Source organism: Tetranychus urticae, chromosome 3 (genome assembly GCF_039701765.1).
Source record: "Tetranychus urticae isolate SD_2017Ah chromosome 3, NJAU_TeUrti_SD_1.0, whole genome shotgun sequence".
Classification (NCBI taxonomy): Eukaryota; Metazoa; Arthropoda; class Arachnida; order Trombidiformes; family Tetranychidae; genus Tetranychus; species Tetranychus urticae.
In genome coordinates, this window is record NC_142960.1 from 21215295 (window position 1) to 21239610 (window position 24316).

Below are 24316 nucleotides of genomic sequence, written 5' to 3' on the forward strand. Positions count from 1 at the left end.
AACCAATAAAAAAGCGTCGAAACGAGAATGAAATGTTCAACAACAATCAATCAAAGTGGAAGGTGTAAAAAAAGTCAAATAAAAAAAACTCGAAACGAAAATTGAAGAGCCGAGGAAAAAGGAGAAAAAACAGTTTTCTCTAAATAATCATCTTCGTTTCATCAACTCAGTTTATTTGCTCAAGTAAATCACAGTTGATAAACAGGAATCAATATAAATTAATCATTTGAATCCATTAAAACAAATAAAGTGAATAATAATGATGAACTCGAAGGTGCAAGTTGATAGCTCATAAAAAAAGAGAAGCGAAAAAAAGAAGAAAAAGTTCATTATAATTGCAATTATCAACATTATTATTATCATCATTAGTCAGTTATCAAGTGCAATTAAAACTTGCATCATGATTTGTTGCAGATTATCGCTTCTTTTCACAGACGAAAAATGAACAAATGAACAAACGAAGAGAAAAACTTTTTTTTTCTTTCCTTCTTCATCTGTTCGTAATTAAATGAATATCTTTGGTCGCCTTGAATGTGAATAGCAAAAGTGCAATATTGAAAGTTGAAAAAATGGGAAAAAATTTCATTCCATTTATCATGATAATCATTTGCATCATGTTCATCAGTTGTTAAATAGTCTTCATTTCCATTTCCAATGGCAACTCAATGGTAATTAAAAACGAAACTTAACACTTTTAAACGTTCAAAGTTTACTTTTTTCCTTCTGTTTCACATCAAAGTGAACATTAAAAATTGAATGCAATTTTCATGAAGCGAAAAAAAAGTTCTAAAATGCTCATTATCAGAACATTTATTGTTCAATTAAAACTTGTTTGGACAAGAGCAAAAAAAGGGTTCAAATGGAAATTCATTTTTGCTCTCTTCTTTTTGCAATAATTTTCTCCAAATTTTCATTCCATTCTTGCTTTTTTATCTCTCTTTACCTTCTTTACTCATGAATATGAGCTGATTGTTTTTCTCGTCGAGTAAAACTAATTAGAAGAAAATTCAATTTTCTTTCAAGTGAATCATGAAAAATGATGAGTTGGAACTTTAATTTAATCTAATTTTGTTTCGCCTCATATTTCAACTAATCATTATCATTAATTATCATGTATAATTAGTTGATCAACAATTTGGTGGAATTTGTTTTTTCCACTTTTTCCATGCAAACTTTTCTCTCAATTAAAAACTGTGAAAATGATTTATATTAATTTTACCTTTGAGATGACCAATTAATTTGGAAAAGCTTTAAACTCTAATGAATTGAATTAGCCAAGAATTTGCAATGAATGTTTGCGAAATGAATGAGAAAAGATGAAACTCTTTAAAACCCAATTGTCGGTTTTCCTGAATTTCCATTCAAAAGACAATTTGCAATCAATGGAAGTAAAAAAAATTTAACCTGAAGAGCGAATTCTGTTGAAGGTGAAATCGATTCACCATATGAATAACATTCTGTTGGAACAATTTTGAATCGAGAATTTTTTCCACTTTTTTTCTTCTTCTTTTCACTTTTCCTTGAAGCTGTTTGTTCCTGGTTATTAGAATGATATTAGTTTACATTATAATGACAATATTTATTCAGATTGACGATTCAATGGATACATGATAAAAAGGTCAACCTTGTTTGAACAAAACGTTGTATTCGTTGGAAAATTCACTTTTTTGGCTGCAATTGCTTCCGTGTTCAAGTTTTGAGACTCGATGAACACTGTGCTTGTCTGGGAGTAAAAAGATTTGACTGATGCGATAGAGTATTGGAGGTGCAAAAAAGCGAAAAATGAAATAACATTTTTTCTCTTCTTTTTCAGTCAACCTTTTATTCTTCTTTATTTACCTTTGATTGGTAAGGAAAAGAAAAAAAAGGTTATTATGTTCATGATACGGTGCAAGACATCTGATGAGATAATGTTAGTCTTGGATAGCCTCAAGGGACGGATAAGTATGGGTACAATAGTATCTTTGGAAAAAAGGGAAAACAACAAAAAGAAGAGAAAATGAAATAACAGTATCATGATATTGAGTGTAAAAGACGCAGAAAAAATGTTGAAAAAGATTGCTACGAATATAAGAATGAGTGAAAACATGACCCGAGGCCAGATAGACAATGTAAATATATTCAACTGTCTGCATACGAAGGAGACTGGGAAGCAGATTTAGATAACACTTTGGGATGAGCAAAGAAAATCAAATTTTATTATCGTTACTATTCGATACTGTCAAGTTTTATTAGCAAAAAAGCTTCGTATATTGCCCTTTTCTATCCAAAATAATTCTCAATGATACTTGTTCATGCGGCCGAATAGATGACTTGGCACAAACAGTATACATGATCATTGAATATAGCGTAGATGTCCTTTCTGGATTTAAAGGTCATTTCACGAAAATTTGTGACAAAAGCTTGCTTTAATCGCCACTTTTAATTCATCACTGTTACTTGCAGCTGTAAAGATAAAAGAAAAGAATATATTAATAGATAAGATAATTCAGTTATTTCGAAATCTTGGACTCTCAGATATTGCAGAAACACTTTAAAATGAAGGCCACCTCAAGAATTAATGTCAGATAAAATGGAGGGTAATGCACTAAGGTTCTATATGGTTCTGAAAAGGGCAACTTTAATTAACTTATTGGCGAATCACAATCATACCCTTGTAATTTTTAAGACAATCATTTTATCACAAGAGAATACTGACACAGTAAACAGATTAGATTTGTTTCAGGTAAACATTTTTAGTATACTATAACTAGTAGAGCTATAACTACCTAAAGAACAGTCAAGGGCCATAGCAGTAGCCACAGAACCAACAGATGTCCCTGAAAATTTATTCCGGACTATTTCAGGAAGATATTCACGAAAACAAGAGGAAATACCAACAAGTAGTAAAGGTCAACCCGAAAATAAGGGGAAAATATGCTCAAAGAGGTTTTTTTGTTTGTTTATTTGCCATACTTTTTGTTTACTAGTTCTTAACGTAGAAAAATTATGTCTCAGGGTATGTGCCATATCCATAGACCTCAATGTTAATTGTTTTTCTAATTAACCTAACAACTAAGCCTAATCAATTAACGTTTTATACATTGTTTTGAAGCGCTTGAAAACCATTCATTGTATCATTGAGCGCATTCATTCCACGAGTCCTCAAAATCTACTAAAGTTTCCACAATCGACAACAATGTGAACAACCCTCTTCCACTTCGAAGCTAAATGATTCTTGTGTTGGCAAACAGAGATTTCAAACGTTTGCGAGCTGATTCACTTTCTTTATCAGATGCAATAGATTCGAACCTATTGACCTTTCAATGGAAAATTATTTTTCTCCTTATTTGCCTTTTTTCTCATATCAATTATTCCTTTTTCTGTTATTTGCTGTCTTTTACTTTTCATTTTTCTGACTTGCATCTTTCCACTTTCTATTTTCAATAAATTCATTTGACTTGACGTCTCTTTGCTTTGTTTCATTCGAAATTACCAATTTTTCATTCAGAGTTCGTTACTTGAGAGAAATACCCAGGCCGCGTGGGAGCGGTGCTGAGAAAAGTCACTTTTAATTATGCTCTTGATTAGAAATACTTTTCAACAGCTCGATTTGCTTATAGAGGTTTGCTTCAAACATAGTTAAATAGAGCTACGGAATAGCTTTAAAATTATATATAAAACATTTTAGTTTGTTAGTTAGATTTTTCTTAATAAACATTGTAAAAATTTTAGTAATTAACTTTGAAATTACTTTTTTTCATTTTATTGCAAATTTTTGGCCGTTTTTAGGCATACCAAATGGTTTACGACAAACTTCTGTACATGATACTGAGTATAACAAAGACGTCCGTTTCTGTCACGCAAAGCTGCGCTATTGTTCAACTTTAGTTATGGAGTACAATGAAAGCATTAATTTCATCTCGACCCCAACATTTACGAACAATTTAGTAAATTGTATAACGAACCAAATGCCTTCGAATAATAGCTGGAAAATTTCGTAATCAATTCAATCTTTCTTTAATTTTCCAAAGGCAATTTGACCAACCTTTCAACTTATTCATGGGTTATAAAAGTCACCACAAATTCATGTTAAATGCTAATTTTGCCAACAAAAACAAGCCCATTATGTCTACAGCTCAAGGCATTGAATAGATATTTACTCGACACTTTTTCACCATTTTAATATTTCATATTGTTACACCTTTCATTGGTATGACAATCTTGTTAGAGCGTCACAAATATGAGCTAATTATTGCTCAAGGGTGAACAAGAAAAAAAAACAAAATCAACAACAAATTAATGAATAAAGTCTCTTAATAATCCAAACTCTGAACCAAGTACAAGCGAAACAAAAAGATGAACGTAAAAAAAGAGTTTAATTGTTTATCATTATAATCATAAGCCTTGATAGATTTAACCTTTAATGACATTGTAATTTTAATTTTGTTTACGCACAAATAACTAAACAGTTTATATTTCACTTTTATGCGACTAATAATGTGTTATTAGAAACAAAACTGAGCTTTTAATCTTGTATTCAAATTGAATGGATTAACTTTGATTTATAGTTGATCACAAAAATGGAAAATGAAACAAGCAAAAAGGCGAACAAAAAAACGACAAAAATTGCTCAATTCCAAGTTGAGCTCGTCTAATCAATTGAATAAAAGGCTGAACTTTTGAGCACAAAAAATATGCTGATGAAGCACAAGATAATGTTACCAGAATCATAATGATAACAATAATGAAAAACAATACAATAAGATAATTATTTGCAACAATAACTCGACATTAAAAATTGCATTTGCATGAAAAGAGCAAGTTGAATAGAGAAAGGAAAAGTTCATCCAATGTCGACCAATAAATCTTGTATAATTGCAATGATCAAAGTAGAAAAGAAGAAAAGTTTTTTTCCAAAATTTTTCTCTTTTCTTTCAACCTTTTTTTGACCCATTTTCATCTTGCAACTTGCAAAGAGATTTGATTATTTTGTTTTATTTTCCTGTAAATATTACACTGTTTAATGTTTCAAAATTGGTGAACATCAAATGTTGTGCAAAATGTTCATAACAGTAATGAAGCTCATTTCACATAATCTTGAAAATCTTGTCACGTCAAGTTTGATCTACAGTTATATTTGTGTTCATCTTTTGCTTTTGTTTTTTCCTTTTCTACCAACTTTTCCTTGACATTCACTAGCTGATCAACTTGCTTTGAATTTAAACTCATAAACTGAAAGAGCTTTAGGGTGTCAATATTACACTGTTAACAGTAATGCAATAATGTTGTATTAAAAATGCAAACTTGGCAAAGTGAAAATTTTACCATGAAAATGTGAAAATGTATGAGTTGGGAGGAAAAAAGAAATTTGTTGGAAAAAGTTATTGGAATTTTGCATTTTTTCCTTCCTTTTCTTTCCAAGTAGCAATGACAATACAATTGATGACTTTTGACATCATTTTCCAGGTCAACAAAGGTACAATTCAGCACTTGCAACTGTTTCAGATTCATCATTCCAATAGTTTACCATTTGACCATTTTCATCATTCAATAAATTCAACCTTTTTTCACACCTTTAACTTTGATCCATTTCATGACTTTGGATCAGGTTGACTTTCGGTTTGGATTTGAATCTTAGTTAATGGTTAAACTTTTTTCTCGAAATTTTCCTTTTCTTTTGCTTTTCCTTTTGATTTGTCGTCACCTTTTAACGAAATTCAACTTTTATTCACTCTCATGATTCTGAATTTAACCAATTTTTCTTTTTCTTTTGATTTTTCTTCTTCTTCTTCTTCAACATTGCCGATTAGATTCACCGGTTTGTGTTAAAGATCAAAAAACTATTTACATCGCTGGTTTGGGTGAAACTGTTCGTATCTCTTGTTCAATTGAAGCTGAACCAAGTCAAGTTGAAATCATTTGGAAAATAAATGATACTCTTCTTGATGAAGGAGTTTATCCCTTTCAACCTGGAACGGCTAAACTTTCAAGTAATTTACTTTACCAACCTCGACGGTCTGATGATTATGGAACCCTGATGTGCCTTGCAAAAAACAGAGTTGGAACCATCAAAGAACCTTGTCAATTCATTGTCATGCCAGCAGGTAAGTCAAAACTTTACTTTCCCCTCAAAGATTCATGAGTCAATTTTCAGTTTCATTGGTAACCTTTTCTGCTTTCGACTTGAATGAAAACTGAAACTGTCGAGTTTTGTTTTGTCCACACTTTAGTCTGTCTTTCAACTTTTTGTTTTTCCTTTTATGGATAAACTGTTTCAATTGTATTTACTGGTTTTATTGTTCAAGCAAAAGGATTATCAGGCAATTGAAGATAATTGAACCAATTGTAATGGAAGAGTTGAGATTGACCAAACTCGACAACAGTTTACAAGTGGATTACTTGACGAGGGCAAGATTTACTTTGGATTGCATAACAAGATTAAAACATTAACTTAATCCACATAGTAAATGAATCATTTGACAAAATCCTTGTGAGGTCTTTGCTCTTACGATCAGCGCTCGAGGGACTTTATTCAAATCTAACTTAAGGGCTCCTCGAGAAGACCTTCTTTTGGAGACGAGTTCTGTTCCTCATTCAATGGTGCTCAAATTTTCTTTTATTGAACTGTATAGAGTTGCACAATTTTTGTTCATCAGATGCAAAGTTGACCTTTCAAATTGTAATTTGATAATGTTTCAATTAAAGCAGATCAGTTGAACTTGGAAAGTTGTAGGATTGAAAAGAGTAAAAATGTTTCTGTTTTAGTTAATGATTGTTTTTCACTTTGTAATGCAGCAAATGAAAATATCCAGCATGCAAAATGAGCAGAGCTGATGAGGTTGATAATGATTATGATTAAAGCAAACCCATGGAGTCAACTAATCTAAATAATTTAATCGAGACTGTTCATGAAGCCATTAATGAGATAATACATTTAACCATGTTATTACGTTCATCTTAATTGATAAAAGTAGAGTGAAAAGAATCAGTGTGATTAAAGGTGTAATAGTTGATGTTGGCATTTAATATAGCAGTTAAGCTTTTATTGACTAAATAATGGTTATTAGTATTGGATAAAGTCCCAAGTAAAGTGAGCACAAAACACACATATTTATTATGACATAACTTTATCCATTGAATAGGGAAAGGAAAATATTATTGCATCCAGAGAAATAATTTAAAAGTATAATGTTCAAACTTTAATCGAGTTCAATTAGTGAAACAATAATAGATAACAATGGAAACGATCAAAGTAAAACACAAAGACAAACAAAAGTTGAACAAAAGTATTCAATTGAATTGGAAAAAGTCGCATCTCAGAACTCTGACAAACACACTTGTCCATTGTAATCAAGTCCAAGAAGTTGATTCATCATCCAATTGTTTTATCATTGAAACAGAAAATTAAAACTCGAAAAAATTCGAATCGAAAAAATAAAATTCTAATGATGGAATTTTGTCCTTTTGTAATTACATTACAGGTCGACCTGAAAGAATGGTCAACTGTTTGGTAAGCAATCAAACGGGCGAATCTCTAGTAATTTCATGTCAACCCGGTCATGATGGTGGCCTCAATCAAACGTTTTACCTTCAAGTTTACGATTATCGAAGAGAAAAGTTGCTCTTTAATTTAACCTCAACTTTGAATCCAACCTTTCTGGTCAATGGATTAACTTCTGGAGCCAGTTATGTGTTTGACGTCTACTCGTCAAATCCAAAAGGATCATCAAATACAACAACTTTGATTGCTCAAACACTTTCAATGCAAAAGCAAAAACTTGGTAAGACATTTAAACGAACCAAACTTTAATCCCAAAATCCCAATTCAACTCTTGGATTTCTTTTCAATCGAAACTCTTTTTCGGTGACAAAAAAACAAGAATCTTTAAAGACAACTTTTGACGTTAAAAATAGATGATTTCAATTGGAATCAATGTTTGTAACCTTGTCAGGATTGGCCAAGCAAAAAAAGAGTAAACAAAATTTTCTCAAGAGTTGGAGTTTTTCGTCTGATGCTCAAGTAGAGTGCAATTATGTATTAACATTTTTTTCTCATCAACCCAAGTCAACCCAGAACCAGGCAATACAACCAGATACAATAACAACCAAGTTAATCAAATTACTATCTTAATCTCTACCAAGACTTGTGTGTTCTTTTAGCTCAGCAAAAACACGAAACGTATATCATTCTTACCTTTTTTTGTTCCATCATTCATTCCTTCTGCAACTTTTCAACGTTTTTGCTTCTCAGTGAAAATGCTCTCTTCTCTCACTCACTCATTATCATTACCATTTACATTGTCTTGTCAATTGATTGATCATGTAAAGTAAATTACTCTTTTCTCTTGAATAACATACACATTTCCATGTACATGCAAGTTCATCTTGAAACAATTTCAGCTTGAGAATCACATCATTCAATCAACATTTTCAGTTTAAATGAAAACCAAGCCCAAGTGGCTGTTCAACTTGATGCAACAAGGTTAATCAGCTTGCATCAAAATTGGATCAATTTCCGCTTCTAAACCTTCTCAACGAGTAAATTATTTTCAAAGAAAGCTTTCGATTGTAAAGTCTTTAAACCCTGAAACATTGTAATCATTTTCATCTTGCACATAATACATTTTAACAAGTCTTGAATAACTCGATTCACCTATGATGCTGAGAGGAAAAATTTTAATCATCATGATGGAGAATCTTTTCTTTCGTAAAAAATAATGAGTTTTATAACCATCTATTACTATTAATATTAGGCTCGTCATGATATTGTGTTGAAATAATGAGAATATGCGAAACAACTGGAGAAGAGGTTAAAAAATGTAACAAAGATGTAAAGTTGAGACAAAATATTTCAATAGCGATTAAAAGTTTGAAGTAACGAGCAAAGGAAAGACTAGAAAAGTAAGTTTGTTAGTTTTAAAGAAGTCAAACAATCTCAAAATGAACAAAATAGACAAAACTATTTATACAAAAGCTGATAACCTTTCACTGAAAACTTGTTCCTTTTTTAGAAATTTCGTCTCATGTTCTTTATTGTTGTATTTTCATAATGAGATCAACGAACACTCAACAGTTTATTTTCAAGAGACTTTCTCCATGAAAAATTTTCCAAAATTTCGATTGTCCGATAAACGATTTTCACAAAAAATTTCAACTTCTTCTGAAAAAGAAAGGAATCGAATTTGAGGAAAAACTTTTTCAATCCAAGAAAAAGTATGAAAATTACGTGTTTTAGATGCCACTTGTGAATATCGAAATCAGAATTTTTCGCTAGAATCTGATTAAAAATTCTTTTGATTCGATATGAAGCTTCCTTTTTGGAGTGAAAATTTTCTCGATTTTTGTTGAACAATAAGTTTAGTTGAACATGGCATTACAACTTAAGCAAGACAAATCTATTATTCTGTTCAATTCCAAGATTAGCCATAAAACAAGCAATAATTGAAGAGTGTAAACTGGTCATTGTCAATAAAATGAGCCCATTTTGGTCTTAATAACCTTAAAAAATGGTTCAACTTGGATAATCTAAAAAAGTGTAAAATTATTGAGTGGAAAAGGTTGCGAAAAAACTCATTCATTCTAATATAAAAAAATTGTTGACATTAATATTATTGTTGATATTGGAGAAAAGAAGAAGAAGATGAGAAAAGATGAAAACAAAGCGAGTAAACAAAAAGATGGAGAAACAATATTTTCTTTGTTGAACAGAGAGAAGCGCAAATTCAACACCATTTACATTATAATCACAAGTCATGGAGTATATCATGAAAAATGGTTTAAAAATTTATTTTGATATTGAACTTTTGCTGCTGCAATCCAATCGCTAAAAGATATCTGGATAAAAGCAGATAGTAAAGTAAAAAAGTGTGAAAAAAAAGAAAAGCCAGAAAATGGTTTTTATGGAGACAAAGTAAAGAAAAGAAAAGGAGAAAAATGTTTCATGATGAACAAACACACAGATTTTGTTCAGGTAATCAGAACATAATCCTCATCTTATTCTGATTACTTTTACCTTACAACTTGATCGAATCCAAAGAAAAAGGAAGAAAAAGAGACAAAATTTACTTTATTCACTTATCATTTTATACATTTTCAACTTTCAATTCTCTCGACAGAAAAAAAAGTTCGAAATTATCATCATTGACAGAACTATCATCATCAATATCATGATTGTTTCTTTATCTCCTTTTTTTCAGGTTTAGGAGAAAACTTGGCTGAAATAAAATTCGATCCATATCTTGCTGTCCTTTCAGCACTTATCTTTACTCTTGTCCTTGTGGCCATTATAATCATCCTCATCATTACCATTCGTAATCGTGAAGATAAATGTGATTCCAGGAAAACGGTTAAACCAATCGAGTAAGTTGAATGCAATAAAATGCCCTTGAAAATGGAATTTTGTTTTCTTTCGAATTTCATTTTTTTCCAAATTTCCTTTTTCCTTATTACATTTTGCCTTTAGTCATGTTCAATACAATTTCACATTATCTCATTATCCTGTTATCACTCCCAGTAAATTGGATAACTTTGTTTTTCATTTTTCTTCACTTTTCCTCCCACTTCGATTTCACCGACTTTTCTCTCTCAATTAAGCTGACCAATTCTCGAACTTTACACTTTTCACTTTTTACTTTCTCTACCCAAAGAGTGATAACTTTTCACTCCCTGTGTTTGTGGTTGCATTCATTTCCTTTGACTTGTCTGGATAAACCTTGTCTTGGTTTACCTTGACTTGAACCTTGTTTGATCAACCCAATGAATCTTACGAGTGAATCAAAGTAAACAAATTTCAGCTCACTTTACCTTCTGTTCAAGTTAATTACCATCTTTCTGGTTTCACTATTGATTTAAAGATTAATTGAACTTGAGATTGTCAGTTGAAGGTGAAGTTTGGTGTAAATGAAAATATTGAACATGAAAATTCCTTTTTTTTCAAAGTTTGCTTTTCTGTTTCAATTTTTACCCATTTGTACAACATTTTTCATCAAAATTAGTTTCGAGTCTTTGTGTCAAGTTTATTAAGTTTAATTAAATTTTACTCTTCATTTGCCTTTTGCTCATTCAACATTCAATTTTGACTTGCATGTAAATAGTCGGAAAAGGTTGGATAAAAAAAAGTCTAATTCACTGTTTTACTTTCATTTTGTTTGTTAGAAGTGTTGATGAACCAGAAAGCCAAGGGCCTGATGTTGTTCCTTCATCAACCAGATCCAATGTTGGTGAGTATCAAAAGACTTTATGATAAATTGTTGGCATTATCAGGAGCATCATAAAAGTTGCCTTGTAATAGGAGAAGCAAGAGATGAGTTGAAACAATTTGCAACAATCTAACTTGTTAATTTTCGAGGAGAAAAGAAACAACTTTTTAATCGATAAATCATGTTGAGTGAAAAGCAACTCAATTAATTTGCAGTGTTGAAAAGAAAACCAAAAGCAAGTTAATCAGTCAAGACGCTTTCAGAGTGAAATTGAACCTTTTTCGAAAATAACCATTCTAAATTCTTGTTCCATGAATCTTCTTTAATCTTTTAAAAATCAAGTGTTTACATTGAAAAAAACTCCGTGTCTGATAATTCAACTCAAATTAGTTTTCAGAGTTAATCTCAAACTGATAGGTTTATTTTCGCTATCGATGATTAGAACCTTCAAATTTTCAAACATAACATGAATTGTACAGACTTTACTGGAGAGCATTGAGCCAGATTTGAATAAGTCATCGACAAAAATATTACCTGAAAAAATGTTCAAAAAAAGGAAAGACTGAATAAGACTTGAGAAGAATATCGTTTTATCATTAGCAATCAGAAAATGTTGACCAATGTCCGAAATTGTGAAATGTGTAGGCAGTAATCTAGGCACTTTTCTTGTTTACATTCAGATATGGTTAAAATGAGATGAAAAGTTCTGATTCGTCAGTTTGAATCGAGATCAGTGATAAAAATTCTTACGCTTTAGCATGAGTAGGCCATGAATGATGATAGCAATTTACTCAATGTAAAGTGATAAGTGTCACCAAAAAGGAACCGAAAAACTTCATTATCCCTCTTTCCACGAGCTCTGCAATTTATCTCAAAATGGCCTATTAGATATAAGATATTTTCTATGTTGACTTTTTGGCGAACCAAATAATTATTTTGTCTAATCAAAAGATAATCTTTATTATATTGAATACAAACGAAATCAATCTTGTAACTTAATATTTGCAAATGAAATAGCCATATCATTGATTACCAAAACTAGAACTAGTTAGAGTCTTATTTTGGTTCGGCTATTTTGAGCATTTCACCTTAAAATAGGGCCACTGCAATAAAATAAAAAGTTAGTAACTTTCAAGCAGTTAGAAGTTTTCAAACAAATTTTCAAACCCATGTTTTCCATCAGAAAATAAATCTTCCTCAAATTATTCCAAATGGAGTGGACTTTTTTACCTATCCGTTGAGAGACATACAATACTTACGTACTTACATTCCGAAGGGTTGGATTGCCTTCAACCTATTAGGAAGACTCTTGTTAACTACAACTTGATCATGCAAGAGACAAAGACTATTACATTTGAAAGACAAGAAATGCTTTGATATTTTTGATCCTCGATTGACCTTGAATTTATTTTCAATCTTGACAGTAAAATAAATGTTGAAAGGCTCAGCCCATAAGCATCATCAAGTATCAGCTAATTGAAATTGTACCATTAAATGGTTAATCTGTTATCCATCCAATTCCCTGATCCTATTAATGATGCTTACTCTCTGGTTAGAATCAAATTGTTGATAAAACGGAATAAAAGTTGATTCCATTTTCTCGTTATTCTTTAGTTTGATCTTTTTTTTGTTTCTCGGATGATCATCATTAAAAGACGAGAAGACACTTTATCTTGTGACTTGCTTAATGTTGACTGCCATTGACTCTGTTCAACTTTAATGTTCATCTCTTTTTGTTGCCACTCGGAGCAAGAGACTCGGATGAGTTAACATTATCAATTCTCGGTGCTAAAGAAAATGAACCAAAAAGAGAAGAAGAAGAAGAGAAAAAAAAGAAATGAACAAAAGTAAAAGCAGGGAAAAGATGAAAAAACACATTTCTCATCTCATCATCATCTTACCTTTTGTACAGAAAAAAAAATTCTCACTTTTTCTCCATTTCTATTTTTCTCACTTTTCCCATTCTTTGCATCTTCAACTCTATTTCATGGTACAAAAAACAAATGAACATTTAGCAACGTTCAATATGTTTTTACAAGATAACTCTCAGTTGGGCCAAGAAAACTTGAATGGAAACAATTTCAACATTGAAGTGACCAATAATGATGTCGATACATCAATTGATACCAGCAATAATGACAACACCAACAACAACAATAACGTCAACAACATTAACAGCAACAACAACACCAACAATGTCAACAATTTAAACAATTGTTTGAATAAAAAGCAACATTGTGATACAAGTTTATCAAATGGAATCAACTTTACCAATTTTACCGTCATTAAGAAAAACATGTCTGATGGATCATCGTTTGATGGCGATTATGGCTTCACTCAGATAACATCCATTGACGACTTTGGCAAGGTAAAGGATTCAAAATGAGTGACAATATTTAGTTTCATTTGTCAAACATTGATTCAGTTAAAATCTTTCAACGTCAAAACTTGACGCAAATACAGACAACAAAAAGATATCAATTTAAATCCGATAAATCAAATTGACTTGAGAATTGCAAGATAAAGCAATTTGTTCAATTTACTTGTTCAAGTTGTTCGAGTTGAAATGAGAAAATTTGTATTCTTTTCGTTTGAATCAGTTATTGATATTTTTTTGTCGATTGCTTCATGTGTTGGGTTTTGAGACAATTGATGGGAAAAAGTTTCTTATTGTCTCTCTATTCTGAGTAACTTCAATTTTTGATTCTTTTCGCTCTTTTTTACAGTGCATTGCTCAATATATGCCTTTTGATGATAAAGCCTGCACCTTGAGTGGAACAATGGATCGACTGACCAAGCCCAACTTGGATCCAAATTCAATTAAACAAACGGTTTGTTGTTTGATGAAACGTTATATTCTAGTTAATCAATTACTTTTTTTCTGCCTAAAAATAGAGTCTAGACAAGAATAATCCGAAATGATTGAATTGATTAGCAAATAAAAAATGATTCATGACGATTTTCCTCATTATTTTCTTGTCTTTTTTTTCTATTCAATTGATCTCGTTTTGTACAAGAGAAAATCATTCTTTGCAAAGGAATTTACAGATTAACATTGAAACTTGATTCTTTCATTAATCTGGAATAACAAGTTTTACGAAAAAAAAATTTCTTTGAGTCAACAAACTGTCATCGAGTTATCGAGCAATACTTTCAGATGCAATGAGGAATCAATCATTTCGTCTATATTTTTTGCATTCTTTGGAAATCTTTTTGGACAGAGCTCTTTCAGCTTCGAAAACTTACTTTGAATAATTGGCATTATTTCATGGAGCTCAACTCTTACTATTCCTAGTATTTTCAAGATTCTTTGCATATATTTAGACTTTTATCATGAGTCAACTCATTGAATCATTTTCAGTGTTTTCATACTTTCTGGACAAGTTTGTCAGTCTGTCTGAACAGTGCAACTATTAATTGCCTAAAAATGTAAAATTGCTGTCGATTCGAGCAGAAACTCTGATTATTGAGAAAGAGTTGTCCTTTGAGATTTGAAAATTGAATGTTTTTACTTTTTTTTCGTAAACAAGTTTCTTTGAGAAAACGAAATCAATTCGAAAGAAAAAGACTGATTTTTTATGTTTTGGAAAACATTTAAATTTCAATTTAAATTGCATTCATTGGATTCTGAAAGAAAACCATTATCTTACATTACCAATTGATGTGCATTTCCACTTGAGCAGTTGCAATGATAAATTTCCGTTTTATTCGTTGCTCTTTTATTCATCGAGCAACAATCCAGACTAATTTTTATTATTTATTCATTTCACTTTTCATTATCATACTGACTTACAGAGTATTGGACATCTATTTGATGGTAATGACGGTGAATACACTTATTCAACTCCAGTTTGACACTTTTCATTGGATCAATGGATTACCCTGTCTAGCCAAATTTACAAGGAAACTGATGAAACACTTTCTAAATAAACTGGACAACTATAATGATTGTTCATTTAAATATAAAAAAATCTTGTTTTCTATCAATTTTTTTACGCAACTTTACTTTTCACATTAAATGTTTACGAGTCATCCGGCTCCATCTGTTATCTTACAGTGAAACTATTAAACTGAAACTGTTTACCAAAACAATCTTGTCTTTCATTCAACTAGTTTGTGCACATCTGCAACACAAACAATTCAGCCTTTGATGAATTGACACTTTGGGTGCATCAAACATGTTTCCGTCCTCAGAAGTACTTTATAAACAGTTAATAGATTGATCGTTGTAAGTAGGTCTTGTAGTCACCATTTCTCAGTAAGAAAGAACAATTGATTAAAGAAAGAGTCCTTCAACAGATTTATATTCAGTTATTTAAAAAATATAACACAGATGCAATAGAAGCACAGTAATAATTCAGTTAGTTCTACACCGAAAGATTGTTAAATTCATCATTAGGAAAATGGTGTTATCCAAGCAATGACTGGAAATCATTGATATTAATTGTGACGAAATGTCAAAACCAGCTGATTCGCCTTTGCACACACTCATTCTCATCCATTTTCACTCCTTCTCCAAAACTCGATTTTGCGCTTACCTTGACCCCCAAAGGGGGAAAACATGATAACAAGTGTTTTTCTGACCGTCTAAGGGTCCAATAGCATTCTCTTTGCTCCCTCATTCATTTGTATATAAATCATAACTTTTGAGAGAATAAATCACTTAGTTCTTCACCTTTAACAAGCTCTCTTGCTTACTAAGTTACCTCTGGAGGAATCAGTCCAACCTGACTGAACCCCAGAGTGCCACCCCACCAAATCAGCTCCAGTTCTCGCTGATCCTGTTCTCCGGTCTCATTAATAATTAAAGTCATTAAAACTGAAGTTTCAAACCGATAAGCCATTCGATCGACAGAGGACATTCAATTCTTTTATTAATCAGCCAATTTTCAGAAAAAGAAAGGTTGCAGGTTTAGTAAGTCGTATTTCAGAGTATTATTGCGGTGTTCATTTGCTGATTCAAATTCAGTTGTTCAAGTTCTAGGTAAATCCAGCTAAAACTTGTATCCAGAATCTTTACTATCGATTCTTACTCGACATTCGTAATTCGAATTAGGTTGTGGTGATACCGCGCGTTTTTTTCATTTCACGTCTAATAGCCGCATATCTCTTGTAATGCTGAGACTACAGAACTCATGATCAAATCATGTGCTTCGTCAGATTGAAAAGCAATAAGTTCGTACGTTCCTAGTGTTTAAAGGTCACTTCTGTAAATGACATTTACAGGTCAAATAACGCGGAGACCCTCAATGACCTTGAGCGTTTGAGTTTATGGACAATATCGAGATCTGACTTATGGGTCTCGACTTTTTTATTAACATTTTTTTTGGAATAGCACAACGATTTAAAGATTTTTCATCGCGTGGATTGTTACAACCGAAATTCTCACATCAGTTCCCATGATGATAGTTGCTTGTTTGCCAAGAATCTCTTTCAAGGCACCGATCACATTATTTATTCCTATCAGTTTGGCATTCATTTTTGGGAAAATTTTTGCTAATTTGATCAAACCTTTTTCGTCTATGGCACTTTTTGTCTTATAGTCAACTACACATTGCGAATGAAACCATATTCAATATCACCAAATCTTATAACTTCATGATAATTGCTATCATCCTTTACACGAGTAATGATGAACAGTATCAATTTTGGACGACGAATCTCTTTGTTATACTGCTTTTGATGGATGGATTCCAAGATTCCACACTTTAAATCTCAAAACGACCGCCATTCTAGTATTCCGGTTGTCCAATACTAGCCTCTTTATCTTCGCTAAACTAGATTAAACTTGATATGAAACGTTTTACAGCATCCTCGGTTAGTTTTTCAAAGATTAACAATAAACCAACGACGATCTTTGACTTCACATCCTTTGACAATTTTTGAATCACATATACCGAGCGTTTTTTTGTCATTTTACGCATTCATGAGGCATAACTCATGAACGTTTAGTGCTACAGACTCAAGACTTGAAGTATGAGCTTTTACAGATTGCACCACCATAATTTCGAATACTCAAGCTCATTCAAGGTCAATTCTTCATTTGACTCTAATTGACATTGGAAGGTCATTTTCTAAAATCGCATTCGACTTCAGAAAATGACCTTCCGCTGCCAATTAGAGGTCAAATGAAGAATTGACTTTGAATGATATTGAGTATTCGCACTTATATTTGCGCAAGCTTTATAAGCTCATACTTAAGTCTCAGGTCTGTAACACTAACCTTTCGGGAGTTTTGAGTGCATGAAGGCTTAAAACGAAAAAAACCCAGGTATTCCATTTGACTGCGTTGGGTATGAAAATTTATCTTTATAATGAACTTTTGGATTGCCTGTGCACAAGCCATCAACTTGTATAGGTTTTTCGGATAAATCCAAAGTAAATTCTTTAATAATTGGCATTGATATTTTTGATTGCAAGTGCAGTGTCATTTATCATTTTAAACTTACGATCACAGTCTTGCGGAGTAATACCGATGAATGAAATCCTCTTTTTTTGACTCAACGCTTTGGCTCTATCATTTCTCACGACTTGACAGACTTATAGGGGCAGATAAGATAGTCTATCGGCTTTTCCAAAAACCACACAAGTTAGAAGTAAATAACTGATCTAGATTTTATATTTTTCAAGGAAACAGACATTTTTCATACTAAAATAAGTAAAATAATTTTCTGTAACTGAAGTTCGCGTCAATTTTATGATTTTGAATTTCATTTTTTGCGGTTTATGAGTTACCTTCAACTTTAATCTTTGTAGTTCCTTAGTGAAATATTGTGAATTGTGCTGTAAATTAAAAATGATGCTGATTTAACATAAGCAGAATATGCAATAAAAGAATTAGAAAGATAAATAAAGTTGCGGAGGAATTTATTGCAGAAAGATGCAGTGGTTTGTAATGTTATTCTATTTCATTACTTAAAAAAAATAGGTACAAATTGTACAAAAAGCAGTCAAAAATCATTTTGTAATTGAAAAATAAAGGTTTAATTTGTTTAACAAAAGTTTCTCACGCTTTTCCACGCAAAAAAACTCTTTTTCACTTTCATCTATTTCTTAATTAATCATTGAAAGTTGATCAAGAAGAGGACTTAGAATTACTTCTCAACGCGAAGTGAATAAGGTTCAATAACCTGTATGTAGAATATGAAAATCTGGACATAACTTTTTATATTTGACATTTTTGATGAGTCATTGAGAATCAAACATGCAGTTCGAGTGTACTGATTTTATTTTGGAGCTATGAGAATCAACCCATCATTGGTTTTCCAGGATTAAGATAATTAAGTATTAGTAAAATCATTAGAGTTCTGCTCCAAGTTAGCTTTTTTTGTTTTCAAATAGTCTCGTTAGTAATTGATAGATGTCACTACCTGCAAAACACAGCTGAAAGTTAGTCCTGCACATGAAAGCTGAACTGCATTTGAATAGTTTAAAAGAATCGCTTGTAATGAAAAACTCGAAAGACAATTTCAGATCAAAACGAGATGCAACTGATATTAAAAATCGATTATGTATTATGAAACTTGATGCTCTTGAATTAAGATGCAAATTGTGTTTTAATCATTTCGGACAAGTTTTTAAAAGATTGTAAGTTTGTTACAATTGTTGTCATTTTGTCAACACGTGAGTCAGCATGAAATGTACAAAAATGCAATATGAATTGGACTTTTTACGCATCATTTTGTTCAACAATTAAAACTCGAATTTTCAATAGATTATGGAAAATTATAGCAATATACAGCAAAGGGGGTAAAAGTTTGTCAATTTTCATTATTTATGTGAGAATTTAATTGTTAATTAAACTTTTATTGATAAGGACTTTTTCATGTTTCAATATAAATGAGATTGTCACACGTTTCTATCACAATTGTCGGAATAAACTCCCATCAACTCGGACCTTTTGAAAGTCCACATGGTTGATTGGTTGATAAGTGGTTGAAGCTGATGTTGCTGATGGTTTGAATGGTTATTATGAAGATTATTTTTATTGTCATGGTGATGTGCATGATGATAGTAATGGTGAGACTGAAGAGTTGGATGAAACTCGAATTCATTCAAAGTGGACAAAGTTGCAGGCCCTTGAGTGGTGCTTGATGTCAAATAAGCTGAAGGTGATGAAGTTGAGTTGCGATTGTGAAGTGTTGATGAGCAAAGTGAACCGGTTGAGGTTGACCCTTGCCCATCAAATAGAGAGCAAATGGTGGCTGGAGGTTGACACGAGTGGTTATCATGGATGGATGACAATTGGTTTGATCGACGTTTCAAGGTTCGTACAATACTGTAAAGTATACCAGCCACTATGGCAACCATGGTAACCAGTGCCAGGAAACAGTATACCAAAAGAAAGGAAGATGAACAGAAAACGTTTGATTCATCGTAACCCGAAGGACAGTGTTTAACACCATCACAAAGTAAATCAGGACTGAGACAAAAATTGAATTCCGGACACTTGTAAAGGCAATCAGTGTTTCTCAGGGTTTCACTCGTTTCCGTTTTCCGAGCATTTACAGGAGTCTTTTGAGTAACCCAGCGAAAGTTGAATGTAGCCGAAGGAGTTTCAGCAATTATCTCAATGATGAACCTAAGAGAGGAAGAGTTGAAGAATGAAATGGGTGAAGAAGGATACATTGAATCTTGAGGTCTCGATTGGTAATAGTGTTGATCTTGATTAGGTGTTGATGAAGAGGCAAAGTTGTTGTGCTCATTTGGCGGAACCAAAGTAGACCGAGGTGATACCGGTGAAGTCATTGAAGACCAGGAAGAAGATCTTTCTTGCATCAAAGATAAAGATAGATTGATGGTCTCTACATGATCATTTCCGACTCCATCAAGTCCAGTCGAGTTGCTTCGAGCACAAATGGTTGCCATCGGCCTCCAAGGTGAATCCCAATAAATGATGAATCGATTTTTCGACTCGCACTTTTGACCTCTGCGAAAAGAATAAAAAAATTAGTTTTTCCATTCATATCAAATCCATTCTAACAAAGCTTATTTGTACAAAAAATAATTCCTCATTAATGTTGAGCAACAATCGAAAAGTATTATTCAACCCAACATGACGAAACATTGTCTCGATAGATTTTACTTGTTGAGTTATTTACAAAATGAACTTTTTCTCGAAAAGCTTTTCTTTTTTTCACAATTTTACGTTCGAAAAGATCAGTTTCAAAATTGTGAAATCCAACAGTTTGATAAAAATAAAAACATTTTTTACTGAAAATTTCCATGAAGATTATCGAGAAAAAAAGTTCTCTCCATTCTTTAATCTCACCTATCACCTGAAATAATCCCTGATGCATCAGACGAAAATGAATAATCTTTGAAATCTTTTTCTTCTGTTCACCATTTATAGACACTTTTAATGTAATCTTTTTTCCCTATTCTCACCAAATTGAACTAAAGATCACATTATACATTTTGCTAATAATTTAAAACTCATTTGATAATGCATTTGATGGAGAGTAAAAGATTAACATTTTAAGTGAACAAAAAAAGTTGAACAGTTCGTCGTCTTGATCACATCAAGATTCATGTTTGCTTATAAATATTTTTCCATCGATTATTTCCTCTTCTTTTTTAATACAAGATTAAATCTGCTCTTTTTTGCCCATCTTTACCCTGTAAAGTTCCCATGTGAATAGCGAGTTAATTGAGCTGGAAAGCAAGGATGGAAAAAAAGATGATGAAGAAAAAAAAAGTTGCTGCAAAATTTCGTCTTGAGAAAAAAAGAGATTTATTATGAAATTAAAACTGCAAGAATCGACTTGGAGTAAAGTTGTTCCTTCATCAGAATTCAACCCTTTTTTTACTCTCGTCTAAACTGCTTGTAATCAAATGCAGTGAGCAAAAAGAAGATTGGAATAAAAGAAAGACTCAAAAGAGAAACGAAGAGCAATCAATTTGCAAAGTAATCGTTGGTTAATATCATCATTTAGAGTCAACAATTTTTATTGCACTTTCGCCTGCTTGGCTGGGAGTAAAATCATGAAGAGTGAAAAGGAAAAACTAAATTTGGTTAAACTGGCAACATTAATTTATGGAGACAAAAAAGTCGACTCGAGTTGATCCATCATTATTAACGTTAAACTCAATAACCAATGTCAGCTTCAATATTGAACTCGAACATTTTTTTCCCTCATTCTTTTAATTGTATCATTAGACAAAAATGTTTATAAAACCAGTGATTGATGAAGTCGAAAGTAAACTGAATAAGAGCAGCATTGATACTTGTGCATCTTTAATGATTAATGAGGCTGGAAAAGAAGAGATAATTGAACATTTAGAATATGCGAAAATCTGTGCAAAGGTGACATTGAATTTGTTATCAACTTTACCTATGTTGACCTTTGGTCAAGTTCAATTTGCAAATGAATTTCAAACCTTTTTAGTAAATGAAAAAGTTTTGTTGGAACAGTGAAGCAAACAAATCAGTGTGATGTTGCCATGAATAAATGAGCAGACAAAAGAGTGAGAATTTCGACTTTCGTTTTCAATCGATACTAATAGAAAGGTAAACAAGGGCTGATAAGGTAAATGTCAAGTGAGATTAAATTGTATCACCATTGACATGCTGATGGGTTTCATGTTAAAACAACAGTTTGCTTCAACCTTGATGCTGGTGATGATGAAGGTAAATAACGAAAATCTGATAAAATAACAGCATCAGTATCATTACAACTGTGATTAAGTAAACAGTTGAATAACCCTCAAGGCCAATTGTTTGGAAAAAAGAACTTTCAATTTCATTTTCGTTACAAGTTTAGCTTTTTCAATTCAATGCGATTCTTCGTTTTTTTCTGTCGTCAAATTTTCCTTTTCCTTCAAGCGTCAAACAGTTACTGACAAATATTGTTTAAACAAGCTCGATATTACTCTTGATGTAATAATGAAATGATGAATGATACTTGAATTTGATTTGCGAAATTAACAAAATTTCACTTTTCGATTCACATCTTTGTCAACATGAACTTTCATTTCAAGAATTTTTTGTTTTCTTTTGAAATTTTAATTTATCATTTTTCTGCAACATTTTTTCTAGTCTTTTTGCTTGCAATTGAAGGTGAAGAAATTGAACTTGAATGTGATATGTTTCAATGATGGTAAAGATGGTTGATGTAGAGATGAAAAGTAAAACTCATTTCCCTCGAGAATCGTATCATGAAAAAAGGTTACTTTTCTATTCTTTTCTTCATCTCATTTTGTTTGAGCTCATTTTGTAGTGCTATAAGTTTAGTAGGCACTTAGGTGAACAATGGAAACTTTTTATGAGTAAAATTTTTCCAAGCATTATTTTTCGAGCATTTCTACTACAAAAGAGGCGAATAAGTTGAAGTAGAAAAAAAGAAATATTTTTTTCCTTCTGAGCTTTTTTTCTTACTGCATTGGAAAAAAAGAAGTCAGGATGCACATATTCATTGAGACAGTTCCGGAGGAGTGAGCAATTTCAAGTTGATTGTGTGTTGACTCTTGTGTTGCTCATTATCAATTTGACTCGTTTAGTTTTTATTGTTGTTGACTGTTGCTGAGTCTTGTTATTCTCGACTCTCTTTCTAGTTGACATTGGGAATGAATTGAAACGAGTTGTTAACAGAAGAAGGAGGTTACATTTGAAATCATCACTTGTTGCAAGAGGCAGAAAAAGTGTTGACAAATGTGAAAGTTGGAAGAAGAAAGAAAAAGGGAAAAAAGGAAAGAATTAAGAAAGAACTTTGAACCCAATGAACATGAATTTATTCAACTGTTGCAAAATTTCCATTGAAAATCAAGTTGAATAGAAAAAGAAAGCAAAAAGCAAAACTTTTTCATTCTATGGATGAATAGACGAAAAAATAAGAGTTCGGTTGTGGAAATAAACAAGTAGGTGGAAGTTGAGAACACTTTTGAACTCAAAGAGCACAGTGCTGGGAGTTGAATCTGGGAGTTCAACTGGGAGTGATTACAGGGAGTTGAAACTGGGAGTAAGTTCTGGGAGTCGAACTGGGAATGAGTACTGTGAGTGAGTATTATCAAATCTTACTGGGAGTAATAACTTGGAGTTGGACTGGGAGTGAGTATCGAGATGGAAATGCTGTGGGGGAAATAAATAAGAATTGGAATGATAATGTAGAAAAAAATATTTAGAGCCAAAAAAATGAGTTTGAGATGATTTTGTACAGTTACCTTGATAAGTTAATAAGATCAGTGTATAAATGTATGTAAAGGAAGATGATTTTTTCACTCAACTGATGTTCAAAGGTTTTACTTATTCATGATAAATATGAAAAGATTGGATAAATGCTTTCTTTTTGCCAGACTGTTGCAGCTTACATGAATGTTTTCACTTTGCATCTAAACCAGATTAGCCAGCACGCTTTCACCATGCTCAATATAAACCAATGAAATGAAAAAAATTTTATCAGCCTTTTTTGGGTGCATCAGAGTCTTGATATTTCAATAGCAGCCAAATAGGAAAAAACTCCCAAGGGTAAACTTCATCTTCATTCACATGTAATATTCATTCCTCTTCTCGTCGCTCTTCATCTTTTTTATCATAACCAAGTTTTTTTCCATTTGCTTCTTTATACTCTTTCCACACTCAACAATTGGATCTTGTGACTCATGTAAGATTCAAATGTTTAGAGAATCAAGTTTCCATCGAAGAGAGCAACTGAGGAAAATTTCAGATCAACAGATTTTCTTTATGCATCAATATTTAAATGGAAAAAATGAAAATTATTATTACAGTGTATTCTTTTCTTTAAATTCCACTTCATTTTCCACTCATTTTTTGAACCTATTCTGATGACATATAAATTCATCTTGCAGATTGTTTTGAAGTGAAATCATTAAGAGTCTTGAAATGTAAAGCTTTTTGAATGAAACTAGTATCAATTTAATAGATTGAGAACAGTAAAGAGAAGAGCACATGAAAGAGAGAAAATCAATTGCGATTCTTAATCAGCATAGAGTCGCATATTGCACGTGTTCAAGTAATTTGTAGGGAAGCTCAACATTCACTTTCTTTTCATCTCTTCTTTCAATAGCGATCCAAGGTTGAGCTTGTTTGCTAAACTAAAAGTAAACTCACTTTTCAATGAGATTTTATTTCACAAATTGTTAGTCTTATTATAAATATTACTGTATCAGATCATGTACAA

At 31.9% G+C, this 24316-nt stretch overlaps 2 protein-coding genes across 3 annotated transcripts in view; one reads left to right on the plus strand and one right to left on the minus strand.

Annotated features, from left to right (window-relative positions):
* The window catches only part of LOC107365040 (protein turtle-like), a 54036-nt gene extending 38767 nt beyond the window's left edge, over positions 1 to 15269 (plus strand). Inside the window, exons 8-14 of one of the 2 annotated variants that reach the window (XM_015932510.3) lie at positions 5793 to 6086; positions 7464 to 7763; positions 10179 to 10341; positions 11137 to 11201; positions 13196 to 13548; positions 13907 to 14011; positions 14976 to 15269. In XM_015932510.3, coding sequence (XP_015787996.1) covers positions 5793 to 6086; positions 7464 to 7763; positions 10179 to 10341; positions 11137 to 11201; positions 13196 to 13548; positions 13907 to 14011; positions 14976 to 15035 — 1340 coding nt within the window. In that variant the 3' untranslated portion in view covers positions 15036 to 15269. Of the gene's footprint in view, positions 1 to 5792; positions 6087 to 7463; positions 7764 to 10178; positions 10342 to 11136; positions 11202 to 13195; positions 13549 to 13906; positions 14199 to 14975 lie in introns of those variants that run through there. The other variant, XM_015932509.3, reaches the window with a different exon arrangement.
* A 3448-nt stretch (positions 15270 to 18717) lies between these two features.
* Positions 18718 to 24316, minus strand: part of LOC107365030 (uncharacterized) — a 43583-nt gene continuing 37984 nt past the window's right edge. Inside the window, exon 6 of the mRNA XM_015932499.3 lies at positions 18718 to 20109. Within this exon, the coding sequence (XP_015787985.1) occupies positions 19029 to 20109 (1081 nt within the window). The 3' untranslated portion in view covers positions 18718 to 19028. The remainder of the gene's footprint in view (positions 20110 to 24316) is intronic.